We start from the raw sequence: 19062 nt of genomic DNA, 5'->3' as shown, positions 1-19062 counted from the left end.
ATAAAGGGGTGTCAGCTTGGCTTGCAATACACATTCATACAGTAGAAGAGGCCACAAGGGCAACATCTAATTGCATGCAGAGTTGCTGTAGTACAGTGTATTGTAGTAATTTCTGTAATCATGTTAAGATTGAACACTTGTGCTCCTTTGGTTCTGGCAGGATTTTGGCATGGCAGAAGAGTTTGCTACCAAGGCACTTGATCTCAAGCCGACATCCTATGAAGCATATTATGCCAGAGCTAGAGCCAAGAGAAACAGCAGGTACTGACAGCCCCTATCTATCTATCTATCTATCTATCTATCTATCTATCTATCTATCTATATCTACTTACTTACTTACTTATTTGCTGCCGAATAATCTGATAGGGCTTTCTAAGTGATGAACAACAAGATACAGAATGAATTTAATTACAATTGAATAGAACATTACAATTTCTATGGGGAAAACATTGACTTTGTAGTAAAATTTACACAGGATGTGTAAGAATTTAAGAAGAAGCCCTATCTTCAAATAAGATTAGACACTCTTCACAATCCCTGCTCCCTATTATAGTTTGACAGCAGGAGGAGGACTTTTCAGTCTGTGTACTAAGCTATGCCCATTTCTCACTTAATGGCAATTCCATGGTCAGTACGTTTATAGTTATGCTATGTTTAATCCCAGTCTTAGAGTACCAGGATAGTGTTTTCAACTGAAGAATTGATAATTTTGAAGACACCTTCTATAGGATGGTCTTTGGGAGAAATGGTAACTTTACTGCTATCCAAGTCCTATTTTTAGACAGAAGTAAAGAAACAATTTTATATGATGTGTTTATTTTGAAATAAATGTCAGTTCAGGCCAGAAAGGGAAAATAAAAATTAGTATCTAGCACTTCTATGTATTATCAGAATATTAAATGCCCTGCAACAACTCTCCTTCTCCCTTTGGCTTAGTATAGTTTGCTAAGAGAAAAGAAGGCAAATGGTGGGAGAAGGTCATGTAGGTGCAAGCTTTCACCTCTGCTAAAAATTTAGACATTGTTATGTGTAACTTCTTACCCTATTGCGATTGTGGCTGTGCAGGTGCTCGATCTCTTGGAGTGGGAGCGCAATCCTGGGCCGGGGCTTGCATTTTCATGGCAGTGGGATGCGGCATCATCTGAGCCAAGCCTCCCTGTGCCTGGTCTCCTAAGCTGTCTGAATTGTATCTTTTAAGGATCTTTGGGACCGATAGAAAGGCACACGCGATATGTAGCAACATGTAACATGCTACCACACTGGCCTGTTGGTATGTACCCGTTCAATTGTTAATGTGCCAGATTTATTTCACTCATTTTCCCTTCTTCAGGCAGTTTAACGCAGCCCTCTGTGATCTGCGAGAAGCCATAAAGTTGTGCCCTGGTAACCAAGAAATAAAGAGGTTACTAGCTCGAGTAGAAGAGGAGTGCAAGCAGCTCCAGAGAACACAGCAACAAAAGCAGCCATGTCCTCAGCCGGCACCACAGAGCAATGACTCTGACAATGAGAGGGATGCTCTTGTGCAGGATCACTTCAGCCTGGAAGAGATAGAAGAAGAAGAATTTTTGCATGAAGATGAGTCTGGTTTATGTGAGCCGAGGCCTCCGCTTTCTCAGGGTGCTTCATCTTGCAACAGAAACCCTCAAGAAGGCAGTCAGCAGAAATTTAGATCTGTATCCCCCCCAAACAGAGCAGGCAGTAGATATCTGCGAGAGCCTGGTTTAACCATGCAACCTACAAAACAAGCCCAGATCGTAAAAACAAACCAGCATCTGAATTCTGTCCAGTCAGGGCCAAGAACTGGATCTGTTCAGTCTGGCACAAAGACTCAGCCCCTTCAGTATCTTCCTCCGAGCCCTGTGCCCTCCAGACACCCAATGAACCCAAGCAACAACAAAGGCCAACATTTGGATGGGGCAGGCACACTCTCAGCAAGCATTACTGTAGGCAGTAGCTCTGCATTATTCAGCGAAAGACTGACTACTATCCAGGCTCCCTACTTGCAACACAGTGAAAGGGGATCTTCTCACGCTTTTATGAGTAAGTCCAAAACACATGAGAGGCTAGCTGTTCACACGCCTCCAACCATGGAAAAAACAAGCCCATCTCTTTCTCAAGGCACTGGTGAATTAAGGCAGCAAAGTTCTCTCTGTTCTGGCCCACTTTCTGCCAGCATGGTGCCGTCCAGTTCCACAAGCAGCTTGTCTTCAAGCAGTAGCTTCTCTGAGTCTGTAAAGGGACAAGGTCCAGACATGCGACTGAAGGAAACCAAGACTAGCCAAAATCAGAGTGGATCAGCAGAACACCGGCCTCGCAATACTCCCTTCATGGGGATTATGGATAAAACTGTACGGTTCCAGCAGCAGCAGATAAACCCATCAAATCGCAGTTGGCACGGCCAAGCTACAGAAGGATTTCTCAAAAGTGCTGGGGCAGCTCTGTCCTTGAATTCTGAGCAGTTCTCTGCCAAACAGTCAAACATCTCTGGCACGCAGGGTGCAACTTGCTCTTCTTCTTCCCTTGTGATGCCGGGAGAGAGTATCCAGAATGGAACTCAGTCTAAGGAACTTGAAGAATTAAAGTGCCAAGCATCTGCTAGCCCACAAGACAGCAGGTTAGCTAAGCCAGTGGCTCATTTGTATCAGGAAGTTCTCTCTAAACAACATTCTCAGCTTAGCAAAGACATCCATTCAAGTCACATCACTTCTACAAAGCCAAAGCGATCTTTTGTAGAATCAAATGTGTGATTAATACTAGCTGTTTTATCAAAAGCTACTAATAGGGATGAACCATGTTTCCTTGGTTATAAAACTTAGTGCATAGAGATATATAAGTTAGTGATATTAATCTCTAGGGAGTATATAACAAAGACCTGATCCATCTTGCCACTTTCCAAACATTAATCAGGCTGTCCAGGATGACCACTAGTATTAATCAAGAGATGGATGGCCACTACTTAGTTATTTGCTGATGCAGTGGAAGCATTCCATCATTCATGTTAAGCTTTGGAAGAGAAGATTTAAATAGGTGTGCCTGATTTGAAAAAGGTAAACAAGGCTGTATTCCTGTGCACACTTACTTGGGAGTAAATCCCACTGAACACAGTGACTTCTGAGTAAACATATATTGGATTGCACTGTAAATTTACTTTGTACAGCCATGTATATTATTGTTTAAAATGTATTAATTCAAGCAAGATTTTTGGTGGGAACCACAGAACATCTAGCTCTGTCCATGAATGTTTTCTTATCGGGAAGATTTCGTACTACTCTTCCGAGTTAATAACGATGCAGGTGTAATTTCAGGAAATCCATCACCTTTGTGCAAATTGTTTGAGTAGCCATCATGTGACTGAGGTTGGCTTTAACTATTGCAAGGCAGGGAGAAAATTACACAGGACTTTGCATGCATTTTGTTCAACATCCTGGTTAATTGCACTGAGTAATATTATGACATGTTAACATCATATAAACAGCACTTTACATAGTTTATCTAAACACCTCTTGAGGTGCAAAGTCAGTACAGGATGGAGAAGAAAGCAGAGGAATGTTAGTCTTGCTAGTGTTTTCACAGAACCCCAGTGAACAACTGAAGGACAAGTAGGGTAATTTGCTTTTCTAGGAACATCTGATACTTCCCCAGTTTTTCAGTTGGGAAATGCTTTTTTAAACGACAAGGAGGTTTTTGCGATGGCTAGTTTGGGAGGACATTCCTGTACATAATAAAGGTTGGGGTTGTCATATAAGCTGGAGTATTCTGTTGCCCTTTAACCATTATTCCCATGTGTACAATATGTGTGTACATTATAACAGCATTCTCGCACGATTTTTAAAAAAAATCCATAAAGGATTTTCAATTTTGAAAGGAATTGTTATTCTCTTGCTTATTTATTGTTTATCTTGGTATTTGTACAATCTTATTTTATTCTCTCGTTCTGTAGATCTATTTTTTGCACAGCTACTGTATTTTTCCCATATGAAATAAAAAGATTATTAATATAGTTTCTTTTTGAGTGCTATACATTTTGTACTGATACAACTCTTGAAAAGGTAAATCCAATGCAACTTTATAGTCCGAGTTAGTTCAAAATGAGGGCTATACAAACCTTCCTGTTTGTACAAAATACTGTTTGAGCTCAAGTGAGCAAATTCATGACATACATCTGGTACGTCATTCGCTATTTAATGATCAGCTCCTTGGTTTGCTAGTTGCTTTGACTTCCCTTGGTTGTTAGAATTGCTCTGAATTGCTTGTTGCATCTTCCATCCATGCATCATTAAGCCCCCACAGTGGCATGAAATAGTATTGGTGATGATGTGTTCATTTAATTTAATCTCTCCACATAGTGTAGTGTAGAAGTGTGTCATTTAGTTCCTTGACCATGCTCTGTCAAATATTGATTCACCACCTAATCTCTCTCACTAATGTCAAATCAGTAAGTAGCCCTGTGGAACAAATGTAACAAAGAAGCACGTCAGTGGGCTCCTAGCCAGAGGAATCCTGAGATTCACTGCTCACTGGTATCCCCTACCACATAGAATCAAAGAGTGCATGCTCAGGAGTAAATCTCACTGAGGTCACTGAGATAGTATTGTGGCTATAGCATTGCAGCCTGAATTCGATAAATGAAAGTCCTACTTGGCTCAATATGCCTAATTGTAAAGGATGTGAACATCCTCTCTCTTGTCCTCAAAATTTCACTGTTAAAGCATACATGTTTTTCCAATAATGACTAACTTGCACAAGTCTCTATGGAAGGCAATCTTTAAAAAAAAAAAAAAAAACCTTCCACAATTCCCCATTAGGTATGCAAATGTCAAGGTACTTAATTGTTCAATGCAATGCAAACATGAGTGAACTTTCCATTGGTACTAAGCATGATCCAGCATTTCTTAAGTTCTTACAAATGACTGAGGCATAGTGCAGTCCTGTGCATGTCTGTTGTTCACAGAAGCAAGCCTTGGCAATTTCGATGGTAATACATAGGTTGCAGCCTTCAGATGATTCAGTAAAACTCAGACATGAGTTTAACAAATATAGCAATTACGTAAGTATATTGATATCTGAATTTTTTAAAATTCAAATTCAAAGGTACTTAAAATTATACAGTTCTCACCATGTACACAGTGCTAACGTAAGTAAAAGAAAGGTACTAGCACCAAGTTCATAACTGAATTTATTTACCTACTTCAACTTCTTTGCTATTTGAAAAAAATATTTAGGATGATAGCTGCTCATTGTATTTTGGGTGAGTTTCTAACCAGCGATTGATAGCCATTTTCAGACTTCTGTTTGGGATAAGTACAAGTTTCTGAAGAGGGAGATTTGTCATGGGACTGGAATGCCTTTTCTTAACGATCCAATTTTCCATTGCTTGCTTCTCATAGGAATAGCCATCTAAAGAGAGAATTACAAACTTCACTGAATGCAGGGATATCAGCTCAATTTTTTGTACTACCACACTTTTAAGACACTGCATTATTAAAAAAATATCTGAACAGTACACCACATTGCAGCAATGTCTTAGTGTACAGCACTTTAAAATAATGAAGAACAAAATGACATGCATCAAGTTTACTTCCATTCAGACAGGAAAAGTCTTAACAGGCTGACTCAATGCAGCAACCTATTAGACCTCCAAACAGAAAACATTATAGTTCGGGAAGAAACCATTTTTGAGTCCAATAATAGCACTCATTCACCCTGAAAAAGCTAGAAATTTTGACTAGGTTGTTCCATGACAAGTAACTAGTTCAAACAAAGAACTAGTACTATGCATGGAAGGTAAACCCTCGGGATCTGGGATTGTTTTTGTTAGTGCTTTTTAGGGGGTGGGTGCATTGATGGTCCAAAAGCTACAGCATGTATTTGACAGATGGTAAGATCACCACAGTTTCTCTCGGTGCTAGCAAATCAGTAAAAACCCCTGTAGAAGACATATACATAAACAGTTTAATAGTATTTTAATAATGGTACTATTTTCCTTCTTTAAATGCACTTTTCTATAGGGGAAAAACATAAAATGATATGTAGATAGTTTAGAAGGAATATACATATGCTTTAGATGCCAAAGTCAAGATGCTGTTTCTTCAGTTAAAAGAATCTTACACAATGGAGCTAGGTATCATTGGTGCAAGCTGCAATAGTATCATCCTGGAACAATATACTCAGTGACTTTATGCTGTATAAAACAGCTACTTCTAACATGGTGCAGAATAAACATTTATTTTGATTCACATATGTATGCCTATGCTCTCTTTCCAGGGTTACTTCACACTTTAGAAGCAAGCCTGAGTTTGCTCACATGTATGCATCCAGCAGGGAGCTATGGCCAATCAGAGCTCTATACCATATCGAAGCCACACTGTAAAAGTAATGCGGAGAGGGCCCCAACTCCTCTTATCAATGTGTCCCTCTATTGTCTCTATTGCTGGACAGCAAGTGCCTCAGACTAGGGACAGATTATTTGCATATGGTACTCTGCAACACTGTAGACATGCTGTAGAAATATACATTTGAAGATATTTATTTATTTATTTATTTAAACATTTTTATGCCGCCCCATTCGCCAAAGCCTCGGGGCGGCTTATAACAATTAGTTAAATAATTATAATTAAAAATATAAACATTAAAATAAAATACATACAATATAAAATAAGCCGCCCTGGCCAGATAAAATTCAATAATAGTAACAGTTAAAATGCTGCTTAAATAAAAAGGTCTTCACCTGGCGCCGAACACCAAATAACGACGGCGCCAGGCGGACCTCTCTGGGGAGCGCATTCCATAGATTGGGCGCCACCACAGAGAAAGCCCTCCTCCGAGTACCCACCCTCCTGATTTCTTTCACGGAGGGTTCCCGGAGAAGGGCCTCTCCTGCCGATCTCAGGGGGCGGCTGGGCATATATGGATGTAAGCGCTCCTTCAGGTAACCATAGATAGATCGATAACTAGGCAACAAATATTCCCTGAACCTTAGCTTACAACTGCATTTATCATAACAATATAATTATTTTTCTCAGGTGGAAAAAAATAATTTCTATGAAATTTAAAGTCATAGACTCAGAAGGTGATAGACAGCAGTGGTGGATAAATACACCCACCCACACCTTTCCCAAGCAGTTATTTAATGAATGCTAGGATTCTCAGTGTGCCTATTATTTAAATATTAATATTATAAAATTAGTTTCTAAAAGTTCATCACAAAGCTATCAAGGGGCAGAGCAGAGCTGCTATGCAAGGGCCCTTCTGTCCATTGCTTTTCATGTATAAAACAGGTGAATAGGTAGAAAATAGCAATGGACAAGCTGCATTTTAACAACTGTCAGAACAGCTTAAAAGAAAAATATTTGCGTTGCAAGTTTTTGTAAAAACCACTGCTTGCTTCTGCTTAAATCACATACACTTTGTACAGAAGCATGAAAATACTTCTTCAGTGATTTACAAAGCCCTTGACAATCACATGTTTGCCTTCACTATCTTCCTTTTGAAATAAGATGAAGAAATTAATCTCAGCAGCATGCACCCAAAGGTGTCTTCACTTTAGCAGAAAGGGCTTTTGCTCAAGCTAAGTAGCACACCAGATTCTCTGAGCTGTCCTCCTACTCCAGCTGCTCCAGAGTTGTAGGATCCTGAATCAGTTTGAGTAAACGAGCAACACCAACTCAGGACCTGAATGCCTAGCTGTCAGTGAATCAGTTTTTCCACACTTTGCCAGCTTTGCTTCCTTCTGTTTCTGTCCTCCTTGATACCTTCTCTTCTGTCTGGCAGGTCCCTTGAAATAATAAGTGTCTGATGATCTTGTCATACAACTTGGGCAGGGCAGTATCTTGGTGGCAGGGCATGTGCTTTACATGGCAGCTACCTCTTACCAGCCTTGCAATGTCAGGCTGCAAATACTCCTGTTTAAAATGAAAGCATGCTGCTGCTGGTCCATGAACGATACAGAGCTAATGGAACAATGGCAGAACTCGAGGAAGTTTCAAGGTATTACATTATCTTTTATGGCTTGTATGTGAGGAAAGTAATTGGGGAGTTAATAAATTACTTGGAATTCTGCAAACGACAACTGTTGCCATGTGTGATAGGCAGACTGAAGGACTTGCCTTAATAATACTTGTAGAGGCTTTCTTATTATTATTAATTATATTTCTATACCACCCATAGCCGAAGCTCTCTGGGTGGTTCACAACATTGAAGTCCCCCATCCAGATTCCAACCAGGCCTGACCCTGCTTAGCTTCCAAGATGAGGCGTGATCAGGCCCTTCAGGCTACAGACTGGCACAACATAATAAAGTTGTCTATGATAGCGTTCTGTGTTCTATTTTCAGTGGAAATTATTACTGAAAACATTTCTTAGCTGATCTTAAGTCAGAGTTTATAAGAAATAAAGGAAACACATTAAGGAACGCAAAGCAGCAGCATTCCAGCACAGGACAAAAATTGAGCAATCTAAGGAGGTATTTTCCTAGTGGGGAAATTCTAAAGGCCAATTCCAACAAGAGGCCTTATCACTGGTCACCGCCTGCATTTACCTCAGACGACAGGATTGGTGCCAAATGTTGAGGCCCTTCTTCAAACTCTACTAGCAGGAAAATCCTAAGGGCAAGAGGTGAAATAAAGTGATGCAGCCATGTCCAAGCCTTGCCAGGTCGCGCAAGCCAGAACAGGAGTGCTCATAACTGTGGCCCTGTGGCTCTCGCAATTCCACAGTGAAATCAGGGCTGCAACAGATGCTCCAATCAGAGCATTCAAAGATCTCCCAAAGCATTCAAAATCCAGCGGATTCCATCTGTCTCCAGGTGTGGACCATCTCAGCTCCTTGTGTTATTTCAATTTAATGTGTTTTACATTGTTTTCATGAATCCTGTGGGTAAATATCTGCACAATGTGCCTTCTTCAATGTAGGCTTCAGTCCTGATAACTGGGTATAGAATACATGCAAAATTGCCCAACACTCCCACCTGTATTACAAGATTGATGGAGAGGTGCGGTATTAGCCAAACTGGGTAGCACCAATGGAGACTTTGTATTTCGGTGTGGAGCAGTGTTCCTAAAGCAGCACTGGGAACTTCAGTGGTACCTCGGCTCACAAACGTCTCAGTTCACAACCAAATCAGGTCACAAACAGAAATGTCTGAAAAATTTTGCCTCGGGTCGTGAACTCTGCAAGTAACGATTGCAATTGCACCTGCCTCCCCCCCCCCCGAGCACACCCACAATCACACCCGCCTCCCTCCCCAGTGTGCCCGCGATTGCCTCACCCCAGCCCCCACAATCGCACCCACCTCCCCCCAGCCCGCCAGCGTTCGCGCCTGCCTCTCCTCCAAGCAGGCCCACGATCGCGCCTGCCTCCCCACTTAATGCACCAGCAATCACACCCGTCTCCCCCCCGAGTGCGTCTGCCTCTCCCCTGAGTGCGCCCGCGATCATGCCTGTCTCCCCCCCTCAGCGCACCAGCTTCAAATTTTTGTGATTTAAAAAAAAAATAGTTACAGAATGGAATAACCTTATTTACATTGAACCTTATGGGGAAATTTGACTTGGCTCATGACCAATTTGAGTCATGACCAGAGTCCTGGAACGGATTAAGTTCATGAGCCAAGGTACCACTGTACATCCTCAAGCTTGGGCATCCAGTACAGGATGCCTTCACACAAAGCCTTGCCGTATGTAGGCAGGGCTTGATTGTACAACAGAAGATGAAGACAGACCCTTGCTGCTTCTAGCAAAGGTGTCAATCAACTGAATGCTAGGCCTATGCACAGATTTTCTATTACATTTACAGAATAAAAATACAACTAGTATGTATTTTTATGCACACCTACCTGCTGCAATGACTGGCTCCTTCATAAGCTCCCTTGTTATGGGGCACAGAAATTCATCAGGGATACCGACACAGGCAGAGTTCATTTCAGTCCTCAGCTCACTGATTTTTCGCAACACTTTACTGCGGAGACCTAAGGATTCTAGAAAGGAATACACATATTGTCCACGTTAATATAAGCACCAAGACATCTAAAGTTAAAGATAAATGTTCAGTCTGTGGCACAGACTGTTGTTTAGAATTCAGATAGCATTCTTGCCCGTGAAGCTTGAATTAGTTCCCAAATTACTTCAGTGACCTGCAACTATATTGGCTGATACCTGATTGTTCAAAGGCAGACTAAACACAAAAGAGGACTGGTCATGACCAATGTTTATGGAGCACCTGAGAGCCTGGTGATGTTTCAGAAACAGTTGTAACTGGGGGTGGCGGCAATGCCCGCAGCCAGTGTGGCTATATTAGCCTTTCTTAATCCTATTGTGTAATGGCCATGACTATGAGTGAATGCAAAATCCTGTACTTTGCTTTGCTGTCCTAATTTCACTGTTGTTCATCTTACATGGCAATTAGTTTGGAAAATAAGCTAGTTCTATTTGCATGGTAATAAAGTCATCTTTCTAAGAGGTGTCAAAAACAATCAAACAGGCTAATGAAATGCCACCTGCTGGTCACCCTCTCTTCAATTAAATGCTTCTGGGAGAAGAGAAAACTAACGTAAGAGGACAGAAACAAAGCAATTCCCAGAAAGCAATGACAGAAGAGTGTGTGTTCTGCGCTTGCAAACTTTATTTCATTTTTATACCCTCCTATAGCTGAAGTTCTCTGGAAGGTTAACAAAAGTTAAAAATACACAAACAAGAAAGAGAAAAAAACCATATGACAATAAAACGACAGCATTTGCAACCAAACTAAGACAGAGGTATACTAGCAGTATAGGATAAAATATAATATTAAAACTAAAGTTAAAAAGTTAACTGTTAAAATATTGGGAAAATAAAAAGGTTTTACCCAGCACTGAAAAGAATAGAGAGTAGGCACCAGGAACACCTCTTTGGGGAGCTCATTCCATAGCCAAGGTGCCACAGCCAAAAAAGGCCCTTTCCCCTGGTAGCCACTCTATTTATTTACTTTGGAAAGGGTTTCTAAAGAACCTCCAAAGATGACCTACGGTCCAGGGCACCTATAGAACAAGGTGTTCCTTCAGGTAACCTGACACTAAGCTGGTTTGGATTTTGAATGTTAATACTAGCACTTTGAATTGGACCCAGACTTCAACTGGCAGCCAGAGCAGCTGGAAGGGGATTGGGTAATATGTTCTCGCAAGCCAGTTCCCATTTACAATCTTGCTGCCCTCTTTTGGATCAGTTGAAGTCTCCAGATCATTTTCAAAGGCACCCCACATAAACCTAATGAGAGGTTACTAGAACATGGATTACTGGAGCTAGGCTCTGTCTGTCCAAATAGGGTTATAGGTTGTGTATCAGCTTAAGCTGATAAAAGGTGCTCCATACCATGAGTTCACTAGTGTTTCAAGTGCCAGTTCTGGATCCAGGAGCACCCCCAAACTACAAACCTGGTCCTTTAGGGAGAGTGCAACCTCATCCAGAATAGGTTGAATACCGCCCAACTGGACAGACGAACCACCCACTAACAGCACTGCCATGGCGTTGAAGAATAATCTTCCAGCACCATGTTTGGGAATTGGCTGGTCAAGCAGGAGCAGAGCCACTGCAATGCCATACCTCCTACTCATAGCCCAGTCAGTCTATCTGCAAGGTTACCAAGGTCAATGGTATTGAAAGCTGCTGAGCAGTCCAGGCAAATCAACAGAATTGCAATGCCCTTGTCTTTCTCCTGGCAAAGGTCATCCCACAGGATGACCAAGCCTGTTTCAGTTCTAAAATCAGTCCTGATTGAAATGGAGCTAGATAATCTGTTTCATTCAAGAGTGTCTGGAGCTGTTCAGCCACCACCTGCTCAAGCATTCCGTTCCTTGCCCAGGAATGGAATGCTGGCCACATGCCTATAGTTGTTAACTATAGGATAGGTTTTTCCAGGAGTAGCTTAATTCCAACCTTTCTAAGGAGACTGGCACCACTCCCTCTCTCAAGGAAGCATGTACAGGCTCCTGGGCCAAGCTACAAATCCCTTCCTTAATTCTTGTAATAAGCCATGACAAGCAAGGGTCAAGCACACAGGTCAGACTTGATCAAGCACCTTGTCCACATCCTCAGGCTTCAGTTACTGAAGCTCAAAGTCTAAACCTCAATAGGAAGGGATCTCACCATGACAAGGGAATTGATGTTAAACCGCTGCACTCCAATATCACTATCCTCCTGCCCAGTAAAGAAAAGCCGATCAGGAGTGTCCTTTCACATGTGTTAGGCTTATAACATGTTAAGACAGCCATGGTTGTCATGGCAGCCCCAGATAAAGCATTCCTGGCATGGAGGTCGAGATCCTCCAGAACCATCATACTGGGGATCCTCAACACCAGATTCAAGACCACCTCCATTACCTCAAGCAGGGAACCTGATGGGCAGTGGGGTGGGCAGTCCACCAGCAGAATCCCTAATCTGTTTCAAGCACCCAGCACAAGATACAAGAGCTCAAGACCTGTCCCGAGGAGGAGATTGTATTCCTATAGGCCATGGCCTCCCCGCTTCCCCAGCCCTCAAGTTGATGCTGGTGCTGTATGGAATGCCCAGGAGCCACAGCTGAAAGGGTGACCCTTCCCAGATTACCCACCCAGGTCTCAGTGATACAAGCCAGGTCAGCCCCTTCATCCATAGTCAAGTCATGAATGAGGGAGGTCTTCTTATTTTGGGCTGACCTGCCATTCAGCAGCAGCACCAGAGCTGAGGGCAAGGTGGTAAGGCTTCCAGGAATCATCCGGTAGGTGGAAGAACCAGAAGAGGGGATAGCTGTGAGGTATCTAGCCCTCTTCCTTGGCTGGTTTGTTAATCCCCCACTGCCATACCGCACCCTACCTGTGACCCTGGTAATTGGGGTACCCGTTGATCCCCAAAACTACACAGAAGCATAATTAAAATGAGTATGACAAAAGCACGAAAAAAAACAAGCTGCTCCAGCTCTATGGCAGTCGATTGCAACTACTGTGCAACTCTTCTCTTCCCCTGCCAAAGCCCAGCACCCAAACAGTCACCAAACAGGCACTGTTCAGCCGCTGCCCAAGGCGACTGCCTTGGCCTTCACTCCTCAGTGAAGTAGTTGCTTGTGGTAGGGCCCCACCATGAGCACGGCTGCTGCCTCTCCAGTGAGAGCAGACAGCCACTTCACCAGGCAAAAGGATCCTTAAATCCAGTTCATTTTGAAAAAGGATAGTAACAGCCCTATCCCAGAGGGTCAGGCACATTTTAAGTTCATTGATTTCTATAAGCTTACACATGTATTCCATTGTCCAAGCTGTGAAAGAAGACAACGAGAAGTACAAGCATGCACACAAGCAAAGTCATGCTCTGGCTAGGCTCTGACATTCAAATACTGACACATGCTATTAGCACAGAATGATATTCAATTTTCTGAAGTATGAAATATTTTAAATGTTTTGTATCCCAAACTTCAAATAAGAAATTGTGCAGCATGAAACCTTGCCAGCATTTAGCAGAGGATAATCTCAGTGAGGTTTGTACAAGTTCCCTTGGACTTCATCTTAAGGCTGCTCTAAACTACAGACTTCTTTAGCACTTACTATAACACTTTTCTCTCCACATGAAGCTATTTGCTTAATACGGAGCCTGTAGAATAGTTCTGGAAGGGTTCAAAGCATGCTCATGACTTTGTGACATTCCAGTTGGTTCTAATACAAACATCAGCCTAAGATGACTTTCAAGCTGTTGTATGTATCCCACCTGATGGCTACTCATTTTTTTAATCTGTAACTTTACACACAGTAACTACTAGAAGCATACTTCCTTGTCCTCTCCTTGCCACCTCTCCAGCTCTCTGATATTGCTACACAGAAGGGCTGAATTTATGTGTAGAGAGAACCTCCCCAAAGTGGCAGCTTCCATGAACAGAACCCTTCCATCCATAGAAGGCAGATGCTGGACTCAGCCCATAGATCTCAATGGATCAGCTCTCTGTCATTGGTTTGTGTCATGAAGTCATCTCCTATGAATGTGTACCCTCCAAATTGTCCTGCCCTTAACAGTCCTACTCAGTTCCTGCAAACGTAAGGCTGTGGCTTCCTTTCAGAATTGATCCATCTCTCATCTGGTTTTCTTCTTCTGCCTTTGATTTTTCCTAGCATTATTATCTTCTTTAGCTTTTTCATGATATGCCCAAGTAAAAACAGTTTCAGTTTTGTCATTTTTGTTTCCAGGTAAAGTTGTGGCTTGATTTGATCTGTTCTGCTTCTTTCTGGTGGTCTGTGGTACTTGCAAAGCTCTCCTCCAGCACCATGTTTTAAATGCATTTTTTTTTCTTTTAGCATTTTTCACTGTCAACTTTCACACCCAAAGTGATCAGGCATACAACAGTCTGGATGATCTCAGCCTTGGTCCCCAGTGAGGCATCCTTACACTGGATACTCTTCTCTAGTTCCTTCACTGCTGCCTTTCCAAGTCTCAATGCTTCTTGGCTGCAGTCTCTGTTTGAATTGATGACTGAGCCGGTATATGTGAAATCCTTCACAACTTTCAATTATGCAGTCTATTTGATTTCTATACTGGCCATCTGTTGATGTCTATGTGTACAGTCATCTGATCGGTTGCCTGAAATATGTATCAGCAATAAAGAGATTGTTGGCTTCACAGAATCCTTTTCGTCACCTTTCCTCATGGTGTTTGTGCAAATAGATTTGGACTCTGTGCATGGAGCCTGTTGTTGGAAAGATTGTGCAGCTAAGAGAGTTTCGACAGAATTGTCCACTCAAGAGGCTCTGGAACCATGCCACGGCTCAAATCCATCTCTGCCTTGATATTGGAGGGAGAGATTTGAAATATGCCACCAATCTAACCCCCTTCCAAGCTCTGGCTCCAAGCCAACCAGCCACTCCATTGCTGGCACATTTCCACACCAAACCATTTGGGACCAACCACTGAAGTGACTGTTCCCATCTCGGATTGGATCTGCCTATTTGATCGCAGCAGCCTACTGTAGGTTCTATATCCTGGGTGCGGGGGGAGAGGTACCATCACCACAGCCTCGCCTACAACCTGCCTATTGGCCCAAACTCTACAGGAGGCAGGAGCAATTCTTCATGCCACCAACTTTCCAGAAAACACCACCTCTGCCTCCACACCCCCAGCACTGATTTCTCAACCCATCCAACTTCAAGGGATCCGCAGAGCCTCCAGTGCTATGCCACCATGCTGATCCAGCCCTCCTTCGCTACAAGTCATTTTTCTGAACATATACAGCCAAAGAGTGTTAGACCCTCTTACTGATGCCGTGCAGAGGGAGGAATTGAAGCCACTGCCAGTCCCTTCCTCTAAACTCCACTATAGCTCATCCAGCAATCCTGGGAGGCTCTGTCCACAATGGCACCAATGCCCAAATGGCTGGAAAGCATTTACAAGTTGTCAGAGAAGGATGTGGCCTTCCTTTTTCAACACCCCAAACTGAATTCTATCAGAAAGCCATGTTGAGGACACTCCATGACGTATGATGCGGGACACTTTGGGGAGGCACATCTGAGCTATCTCAGCCTTGAGACTCAAGGTGGCCAACTACCAGGCTACCATGCAAGGTTCCAGCCTTTCCTGTAGGAGAAGCTAGGAGCTCTGTGTGACCACTTACCGGAGCAGCAAACTCACAAGCATTTTCTAGGCTGAGGCAGTACATCTCTCCAGAACGCAAATTAACATTGCAAGGCACCAATGTAAGCATGGCACAGAGGCTATGATAAGAGCAGTAGCACTGTGGAGGCACGCTTGTCTACACTCGCCTGATCTCTCTTAGGGGTTCACTCCCATATCAAACTCCCGGCATTTGATAGGGAAAGGATCTTGGATGCAAGGATGAACAAGTAGATAGATTTGACCTGAACACCATGAGAAAGATGAGGATCTACCAGCCTCCCCCTCCTTAAGACCACATAAATGGCTTTGGCCCAGTTCATTTGATGGCCCAGCCTTGAGTCCCAGTAGACAGACCTTCACTAATGGAAGAAGCTTAACATTTGCTCTGCTATCAAGGCAGAAAGACAGTCCCAGTCAAAACTGACAAGGACAAAGGCACCCCAACTGTGGACTATCTCCCTGGGCTAGCCCCTTTTATTCTTCAATTTGTGTGAGGACCATTTGTCTCTCTTCCTGCTTGCCAGGAAGCAATAACCTTGGGTATCTCAGTTCTGTCTACTGTGGACAGAGATTACAGGATCAGGTCAGACACTCTCATACCCCTTGGCACCATAAGAACTATGGTTCCATCAGCAACCTTGCTTGCGGAAATAGTCTCTCTGCTAGCCAAGAAGGCCACAGAACAGTCGATGTCCCCCAATCTCACCTGCGCTTTTTTCCCGTTATTTCATGGTACTGAAGTGAAATGGAAGGGTCTGACCATTCTTGTACCTGAGAGGTCTTAATTCTTTCATTCTATTGAAGAAGTTCTGGAGAGTGACGTTGCAGGGCAACCTGACACAACTTCAACAAGGAGACTGGTTCACAGCAGTAGATCTGAAGGGTGCTTATTTCCACGTAGCAACAGTATGCTCTCCCATGCAACCCCTTCACTTCTAGGTCAGAAGAGAGACCTTCCGGTTTTCAGTTTTGCCTACTGGGCTTCCTACTGCCCCAAGAGTTTTTACAAGATACAAGGCTGCTACATCCATTTATGCCTCCAGAAAGTCCAGGAAAGGACTACAATGAGGTATAGGTATACCTATACCTGGACAACTGGCTTCTGGTGGCATTTTAGTGGAAGGCTGAATCTGTGTTTGAATGTTAAAAAATCTGTTCTCTCCTTTTCCTAGTCTCATCTTCTAGCGCTATTTCTTGTTTCATTTTAGGAGATACCAGGTAAGAATATTAAGAAGTGGTTTATCGTTGCCTTCTTCTGAGCATTACTAGCCAGAGCGAGCTTAAGCTTTCCTGTCATTATCTATGAAAGGTCCTCTGCCAGTGTCAGCTTCAACTGCCACTGCTGCCCAGAAGCTTCCCTTCAGGAGTTTCTCTGCCTACACTACCACCAGAGATACTGATTCTCTTCTATTGATGTGACCATCCCTGCTGAAGAGGGTGGATGCAACTTAGTCTGATGTCTTGGTTTGGACCATTCTGCCTTGGCTGACTCTGGAAACTGGCCTAGTGAGAGAGAAATCTGGTTTCCTGGAGGCACTGCTCTTGGCCTCTCTGCCACTCTCAGAAGTTGCCATTGATTTATGCATCCATGACTGGGGGAGGGGGTACTCTAAATATGACTAAATCTAGATCCAGGTTGAAAATCAAGTAACAATTACCAGACTAAGGAAACATGTAACTCATCACATTATTGATACTGCACCAAAAGGCAGACTGCAGAGCTTCATTATCATACAGATTTCCTTTCACTCTAGCTGGATAAACTAGATTTCCTTTCACTCTAGCTGGATGAATTCTGAAGAACTCAGAAGGCTTTTCCCTAATATATGACATTTTAGTTGCTCTAATAAAGGTATTGTCCTACTTGGATTTTTTTCTTATGGTTCAATATGGCTACCTCCACTGCTTTTTAAAAATCCCTTGATAATGGGAACTTTGTCATATGGCTGTCTTAAGAAACAGGAAAAAACCAAATGGAAGAATCTTGCAACCATAATATTCAAAGTAAATCAGAATACAGTCAGTCCCCAAATTATGAATGTCTGAGTTATGAACAACCTGTACTTAAGAACTGCCATAAATCCTATTAGTTTTTAAAAATTACTGCAGAAAATCATCATCACCATAGAGAGGGAGGAAGCAAGAGGGTAGAGAGGGAGAAATCCAAAGAATGCCTTCCTGCCCCATTCATCGAGAGAGGGAAAACTTGCCAGCATTTCCTTGCTGCAAAAAGGCGGCACTGGTGAGTTCAGGCGTGTGTGTGGGGTGGGGGCGGGGTAGAGATGTTCATTATCTTCCCACTTTCATATGCAAAGTGGACTACAGGGGTCCTGTATCTCTAGCTGCCATGAATGAGGAGGGCTGACTATGCATAATCTGACTTGCATACAAATTTGACCTAAAGACACATTTCTGTTTTCTCAGGAACGGAACTTGTTCGTAACCTGGGCATTGCCTGTACATACTGCAAACAAGTGTAAAGAAATTGTGAAGGTTTTTGTCATTGTTAACAGCCTTACCAATTTTTAAATCATCTGCCAAGCTCTCTTTTGTAAGACTCAGCAGTTCTTTACCATCAATGTTGTTCCTTTTGAAAATGTCAACTAGGTCTTGTAAATTGTGTGTGCACAACCAAACTGAAACTTCTTCTTCAGACCAGTTATCAACAGGCGTCTTTGGTTCCTCTGTCAGTGTGCCTCCTGAGAGAAGATGAACAGGAAATTTTGCATACATGAAGTACATATTTTAGATGAAACTGCCAAAATATTACACAGACTTTGAAAACTGCTCTGAAAAAAATCCCTGTGATTCCATCTTTTTTGTGTCAGACTTTAGAAACTGCTTCATAATGGGAATTTCCTCTGCATACTCTGCATTTACAAGAAAGCAAATAGTGCTTTAATCATTATCTATTATTAATGGATCCAACCAAGATTTGTGCTTAACACAGCTCTGCTTGTGCTGGAAGAAGGGGAAAGGGCAGCAATTTTTGTTGATTCCTATAAAAGGCTGTTCCAGAAGGCTGTGGAAAAGTTAACAGTAGCATCAGAGCTAGTACATACTGGGGCTACAGGAGGACCTGGTGAAACTTGCCACCCTGATCCTTTTTCTAACAAAGAACCTCTATTGCAGTGATGGCGAACCTTTTAGAGACCAAGTGCCCAAACTGCAACCCAAATCCCACTTATTCATCGCAAAGTGCCAACACTACAACAAAACCTGAAAACTGAGGTTTTAGTTCAGTTCAGCTCAGACATGTCTGAGCTGTGAAAGCTCAGACATGTCACGGCTAATGAGTCACGGCTCATGATGTCATCTCCTGGTGCTGCTACTCTGAGCATGCACATGGCCCCTATGTGCGCTGTTACCCGATGCTGGGGAGACTTGGCTTCTATGCCATAGGATTTGCCACCACTGCTCTATTGCATCCAATTCTTTTCACTAATGGAAGAAGCCCTCCCATGTGCAGG

General features: G+C 42.8%; 2 protein-coding genes across 4 annotated transcripts in view; one reads left to right on the top strand and one right to left on the bottom strand.

Moving 5' to 3' along the window:
* LOC123021692 (protein TANC1-like) overlaps positions 1 to 4000 on the top strand; it is an 82528-nt gene extending 78528 nt beyond the window's left edge. The window contains exons 24-25 of the mRNA XM_044426710.1: positions 161 to 261; positions 1331 to 4000. Coding sequence (XP_044282645.1) covers positions 161 to 261; positions 1331 to 2747 — 1518 coding nt within the window. The 3' untranslated portion in view covers positions 2748 to 4000. The remainder of the gene's footprint in view (positions 1 to 160; positions 262 to 1330) is intronic.
* LOC123021690 (WD repeat, SAM and U-box domain-containing protein 1-like) lies at positions 3982 to 18363 on the bottom strand. Of its 3 annotated transcripts, none has more exons than XM_044426706.1 (4): positions 18112 to 18363; positions 9829 to 9969; positions 5185 to 5397; positions 3982 to 4445 (listed from the first exon to the last, which is right to left on the bottom strand). In XM_044426706.1, exons 1-3 carry the CDS (start codon positions 18332 to 18334, stop codon positions 5219 to 5221), a joined length of 543 nt encoding a protein of 180 aa, XP_044282641.1. In that variant the 5' UTR covers positions 18335 to 18363; the 3' UTR covers positions 3982 to 4445; positions 5185 to 5218. The 3 variants fall into 3 exon arrangements, 2 of the variants coding, with proteins under 2 accessions (XP_044282641.1, XP_044282640.1); XR_006414377.1 differs by lacking the exon at positions 3982 to 4445 and adding an exon at positions 8536 to 8599 and having other exon boundaries at positions 5305 to 5397; XM_044426705.1 differs by lacking the exon at positions 3982 to 4445 and having other exon boundaries at positions 5159 to 5397.
* Positions 18364 to 19062: the final 699 nt, after the last annotated feature.

Source organism: Varanus komodoensis, unplaced genomic scaffold, assembly GCF_004798865.1.
Source record: "Varanus komodoensis strain SLA01 unplaced genomic scaffold, ASM479886v1 scaffold171, whole genome shotgun sequence".
Classification (NCBI taxonomy): domain Eukaryota; kingdom Metazoa; phylum Chordata; class Lepidosauria; order Squamata; family Varanidae; genus Varanus; species Varanus komodoensis.
Note: the sequence above shows the minus strand (reverse complement) of the source record. Positions and strands in the feature narration are given on the sequence as shown.